At 36.6% G+C, this 6,556-nt stretch overlaps 1 protein-coding gene across 2 annotated transcripts in view; it reads left to right on the forward strand.

Annotated features, from left to right (window-relative positions):
* The window catches only part of clic4 (chloride intracellular channel 4), a 30,327-nt gene extending 24,262 nt beyond the window's left edge, over positions 1–6,065 (forward strand). For both annotated transcript variants that reach the window (XM_057859932.1, XM_057859933.1), the window contains 4 exons: positions 425–550; positions 654–760; positions 3,414–3,595; positions 4,673–6,065. In XM_057859932.1, coding sequence (XP_057715915.1) covers positions 425–550; positions 654–760; positions 3,414–3,595; positions 4,673–4,837 — 580 coding nt within the window. In that variant the 3' untranslated portion in view covers positions 4,838–6,065. The remainder of the gene's footprint in view (positions 1–424; positions 551–653; positions 761–3,413; positions 3,596–4,672) is intronic.
* Positions 6,066–6,556: the final 491 nt, after the last annotated feature.

A 6,556-nucleotide genomic window follows, 5' to 3' on the forward strand; every position in this document is an offset into this window, starting at 1 on the left:
TGTTTGTTTTCCAATTTTGTATTTTGGGGTTGTTGAAAATATAGTACAATAGGTTGATTGAAAACTAAAGGTCATGAAGCATCTCTGGCTGTGTGTGTACACACTCGTCATTCGACACATGCTCATTTTTGTTTGCGTGTCAGTGTCATCTGCCAGCAAGGACATTTGGTTTGAAATGCAAAGGTGAGCTTGAAGGTCACACAAAGTGGTAGACACACAAACTTGCAGACAAAAATACATGGACACACAGTAAAAAACAAATTCCTGATCCATTGCCACAAAGTGTAAACCAATTACTTAAGATGATTCATATTGTCACATTGTATTCATTTGACTGTTGATCTTTGAATGTCAGTCTCGTATTAACAATGCAGCTAATTTGGATTTGTCTGTTCGCCTCAATTCCTTCCTTTGTGTCTTTCAGGAAGCCTGCAGATCTGCAAAACCTTGCCCCAGGTACACATCCTCCCTTCGTCACCTTCAATGGCGAAGTCAAAACAGATGTCAACAAGATCGAAGAGTTTCTCGAGGACATCCTCTGCCCACCCAAGTGAGAAAGAGTCTTTCGCCTCTGTGTTAGCAGTACCCATGACTCTGTGGCCATTCTGCGCCGCTGTTGCCAAATACACTGTATAAATATGAATATATTTTAGGTACATCAAACTTGGCGCAAGACACCCAGAGTCAAACACGGCTGGAATGGATATCTTTGCCAAGTTTTCAGCCTTCATTAAGAACTCCAAACCAGATGCAAATGAAGGTAGGAATCCCATATTATACATACAAATGGTGGAAAAGTGACACCACAATGCATTTTCTGTCTCTTTGACCTAAAGCATCACACATAATAATCGTAATCCTTATTTATCCTGAAACTGATGGCCCCATTTTCTTTTGTTCTAGAATTATAAAGTCAGCTGTACATACACACATTATGTAGTTACATGCGCAAAGATGGCCAGAAACATCCACTAGTCTTGGAGACCCTTGTGGTTGCTAAGTGACGTTGCTTTCCATTCCCTGTTCTGATTGGTGGCTAAGAGGCATGACACAAAACACCACTGAGCTTTTGTTCTGCTGCTTCCTCACGTCCTTTAGCTCCTCACCTGGTAGGGCACAATGAAAGGAAAACAAACCAAACTAATTTTCACAATTTCATCCCTCGTATTTGCAATTTATTCACATAGAATTTTTTTTCATTAACATAACGCCTGTAAAAGTGAATTAAACTATGTACTGTTTTGACTAATATATTCTCTTGTGTGCTCAGTGAATGTTTACCGTCATCAGAAAATGCCAAATTCCTATCGCAATTTCTGTTTGGCCATTCTTAACCCCGGGAAATATTTAGCTATCAACTGAAGGCTAGTGTAAACAGTGTGGTTCTGAATCTTACTGTATGCTTCATTTATAAGTGCCGTTTAAGATTCTTGAACAACAGCAAAAACAACATTGCAATTGAAAAGAAAAAAAATGACGTTGATTTCGATGATCAGTTGACCATAGAATGGTACTGTTGGGAATTGACTAGTTTGGCAAATTTTGAACAGTTCCTCAAAAAGAGTCCATTGTTGATTGTCTCCAACAGTTTATTACACTCCATTTGAAGTAAACTAACAATAAACACACATAACAAAGAAAATCATACATATTTCACTAGGGCTGCAACGAGTAATCGATTAATTGGATTGAAAAAAAGTTTCGAATATAATTTTGCTGCTTCGAGTATTCGTTTAATTAGAGTAGTGTTGTAATGGTTTTTATAGTGTTTGCATGTAGTGTTATTCCTTTTGATGGATACACTTCCTTCTATTGGCAACAGTGAATATGACATAACTCAATAAACATGGCAGAATTCAGCTGCTCCATGTTAAGACCAATATAAGGTTAGATTTTCTTTGAGTTATTATTATTATTTTTTTAAAATAGATTTGTAATTTAGTTTACTGGTATATTTAGCAGTTTTTCATGGGAATATATGTTTGAACAATTTGTTAAAAGCATTGTTAAAAAAAAGTTAACATTTTATAGTTTTTAAGCTAGTTTTTAAGCTAGAATTTTGCTATGCAAGTTGGCCAACTGTTCTTTTGTTGTACTTAGATCCTCATTTATTTTTGTATGCAGTTTGTGGCTAAGCTCAGGCATTTTCATTTATTTATTAAATGAAAGTGCAATCCTGCATAGTTTGAAGAAACTTTTTTTCTTAATTTATTTTGTAATCGCATGTAATAATCTTTTGAAAATGCAATCTTAGCAAGACTTTGTTTTACATCTCCTGAAATTTATTCTGCAACACAGTAAATGTTCCTAATCTGAATACTCGATTATTCGAATTAACTAGTTTGTAGATTAATCAACTACTAAAATAATCGATAGTTGGAGCCTTATATTGTAAGCAAAAATACCAAAGACCATTCAGTTTTTGACTGCATAATGCTAATATACAATGGAGGGTTCAATTCAGTCGCTAACAAAAAAATAAACGCCTCTTTACAATTTCTATTCAAACACAAAAGCCTAGGGAGCATTCATGGACAAGATATACAGTGTATCACAAAAGTGAGTACACCCCTTGCATTTCTGCAGATATTTAAGTATCTTTTCATGGGACAACACTGACAAAATGACACTTTGGCACAAAAGTAGACCGTGTGCAGCTTATATAATAGTTAATTTATTTTCCCCTCAAAATAACTCAAAATATAGCCATTGATATCTAAACCCCTGGCAACAAAAGTGAGTTCACCGCATGGGAACTACGTACATCCCTAAATGTCCAAATTGAGTACTGCTTCTCATTTTTCCCTCCAAAATGTCATGTGACTCGTTACAGGAGTGCTGTCAGCATTGCTGCAGAGGCGATATTTTGAGTTATTTTGAGGGGAAAATAAATGAACTCTATTATATAAGCTGCACACAGACTACTTTTCATTGTGTCAAAGTGTCATTTTGTCAGTGTTGTCCCATTAAAATATATACTTAAATATCTGCAGAAATGCGAGGGGGTGTACTCAATTTTGTGATACACTGTATAACACCACTCGCAGCCATATACTTTTTGTAAATGGCTTAAAATAAATTATTTTGCTGGCAAAAAAGTGTCACAACCTATATTTCATTTTCTGTAATTATTCACTTTTTTTGTGTCAATAGTACAAAAATATATTTATTGAAGATGCACTTTTCAAAGAATCATTAATGTTAACTGGAAAATGTCATGGTTATCTCTGTATGAGCAATCCCCCCCCCCCCCCTTTAAAATCTTTTTTGAGAGGCATAGTACTATATTGTTTCTTTTCCCATTCAACACCTTAAATGCCTGTTTGTGTCTTGATGAAATACTGCCCCTGTGTGGTTGATTATGATATGTCTAATCGGAAGAGGTCTGAAAATTTGTTGTTGTTTCTGTGCAGGCCTGGAGCGTGGGCTGCTGAAGACGCTGCAGAAGCTGGATGAATATCTTCGCTCACCCTTGCCTGATGAGATTGATCACAACAGCATCGAGGATGTGAAAGTTTCTACCCGCAAGTTCTTGGATGGAGAGGAAATGACCCTAGCCGACTGCAATTTGCTACCAAAGCTTCATATTGTCAAGGTGCCTGCTGCAGGATTTGTTTAGGCGTGTTTTTGTATGATTCACTGTAAGCGGACCTACAGTACACAGCTATATTAAAAATCAACAATGTAGATTTACAACATTTATTCGTTTAAATAACGTGCATTCTATATTAATTGTAAACTTTACACAGGTGCAGTTGTCTGTTGTTCTATAGTAATGGAATGGTCGCCAGCGAATTGCCTGGCGACCAGTCCATTACAAAAAACAATAGTCTGCTGGAATAGGCTGTAGTTCATTCGTAACTGAGGAAATGCCAAATAGGAAATGGATGGATCACAATTAAGCCTGTCGCGATATGCAATAAATCAATTAATCGCACGGGAAATAAAAACGAGGTCATTTTCCTGCGATTTATCTCCGCGTGGGTGCATATCTTCTTGCGTGCCTGTGTTTGTGTGTGCTCCGTGCACTCTGCACACGTGTGTGTTGATTGCATGTGAGACTCCATTTCCTTTCACAGATGTTTATTGGTCATAAACAACTGTAATATTACAGTTCATACATAAAAAATAATGAAACATCTATATTAAACATTGTAAAAGGTTAGCATTGCCATATTGAAGCTAATGGAAAAAAGACAATGTACTAACCGCTTTAGCCTGCTATAAAACATTGGCAGTCTTCTCCAAAACATAAACTTGCGGACACTTCAAACATGAAAACTCGCTGGTTTACAGCATTTGCAAACAATGCAAAAAAGAGAAATCTATTACTGGCACCATATGTACTTTAGATTCTACACTAAGAATAGCTTTATAATGACACACATCATGAGAAATCTGATTGCCAATGAATAATTTGGCTTCAAATTGCTTATATGCGCACTTTGCAGGACAAGGTCATTTTGGATTAAATATACATTTTTGATGGGCTTTAATTAGCAGAGAACAAAAAATGGCGTTGGGTTTCTCACCTATTTCATATTCTGCACTTAGCTAGCTTTCACATGACTCGTTATTCATTTTTTTGGTCTTTTTTTAATTTGTTATAGCGACAGGCCTAATCCCAATTGAGATCACTTAGTAACTTCTGATGGAAAATCTTTTCCTTCAGGTGGTGGCCAAGAAATACAGAGGTTTTGACATCCCCAAAGAGATGACGGCCATCTGGAAGTACTTGAACAACGCCTACACGCGTGAAGAGTTCACCAACACCTGCCCTAGCGACAAGGAGATCGAGATCGCGTATGCGGATGTAGCCAAGAGGCTTGTCAACTAAGCTCACCTGTCTCAAAGCCTCCACCCCCAGTACCTCTACACGCCCACCCTGCAGCACATGAACTGAAGTGCTAACACATGAGAAAGAAAAACTCTACACATCTTTGCCCCTCTACCACTTCATCAACATTACATCAGTAGTTCATTCGGAAAATGTCACCTTTATACAATAATCACTTTTGATTTGCTGATGAATTGTGAAGTGCTAGCACAGTGAAGCAGCCAGCCAATTCTTAATAAGTGCTTATCAAATTCACTCTCTGATAAGTGACCTTCATAATGACCTTCTCTCTGCATGCAGAGGAAAGGCCGTTAATGACTGCCTGGTTGTAAAACCAATGGGGGAAAAAAAATCTCTCAGAAGCATTTTTTGTCCAGTCTTTTGACTTGTGAACAGTGTTTAGTCTTTCAGTGTTTTTGACAGAAACGAATCCAAACCTGTGGAATCTAATTGAAGTGCTAAATGAGGTCTTTTATTTGAGGTAGATAGCTGGTATCCAAGCAGGTGAAACCATTTTGTAGCTCTGCAGGCAAATCTTTTCAGAGACTAAGAATCAGAGGTTTAACATCTTCATCCATATGTAGCTTACATCTATATCTCATTCAGGCCTTGTGTGATTCACCACATCGACATGGAAAAGAGCTAGCTGCAGAAATAATAATGCCAAAAAGGTTTTCGAAATTGAAGCATTCAGCTGGAGTACCAGTGAAGGTGAATGAAAATTTGGGTCTGACTGTCGAAGTGAAATAGAATGTAGATGTTTAGACACCAATCTGCAGTCAATGTTGTCGATGGTTAATGATTCGGAAAGAATCAAGCATCAAAACGAATTCTTCAGTCCATCTTGAAGTAGTGAATGTATTGATTAATACAGTAGCTCAAAAAGTGCTTTAACATATAGTGCGGTAAAACGAAACATTTTCTCCCACTTTTTCATGTTTTTGTTATGAGACGAATTTGCTTAAAAAGGAATTGTAAATATTTTTTTGATTGCTTAAATTTCTTGTGTAAATTTTATACATTTCATGGTCTAGGTTTGATGAAATGGGCCAGTTCATGCCCGCTCGACTGATATTTTAGATGAATTTTCATCTCTGCCTTACTTGTCTCTGCAGGATCATTTTAATTCAACGTGCATTTGCACCAAGATAATATGAAAGCTGTGCTCTGTTTATTTTTTTCCCCTGCCTTAAAACACCAAATTTAAATAAACTTATTATTTCCAGTGTTTGTGTTCAATGGAGTATGCTTTTATTGCTTACCAGTGTTTGGATACAAGAGTTGTATCAAACAAGTATGTATTTTTATATATGTGTATATGTAATATATACAGTATATGTATGTATAGAAACCAGGAGTGTAGGTTTGCATAGGGACGGTAGGGACACAACACTCCCCTTTTCAGGATGCTCAAATTGTCCTCACCAACTTTTAAGCAACCTTATTTGCATTATATAATTCAGTTAAATTGATTATTTAGATTGTCCTCACATATGTTGTAAGGATAGAATTGACCCTACCATTATTAAGTGAATTATTGTCATCATTTTCAGACTTAAATTTCTTACAATATATCGTCATTGGTAGGCAATGCTTTAAGACACTCATTTGTTTATAAAATTTCGCAATAACTGGTATTGCTGATGAATGAATAATTGTACACTGCTGGCCAAAAGTATTGGCACCCCTGCAATTCTGTCAGATAACGCTCAATTTCTC

This window comes from Corythoichthys intestinalis, chromosome 15 (assembly GCF_030265065.1).
Source record: "Corythoichthys intestinalis isolate RoL2023-P3 chromosome 15, ASM3026506v1, whole genome shotgun sequence".
NCBI classification, from domain to species: domain Eukaryota; kingdom Metazoa; phylum Chordata; class Actinopteri; order Syngnathiformes; family Syngnathidae; genus Corythoichthys; species Corythoichthys intestinalis.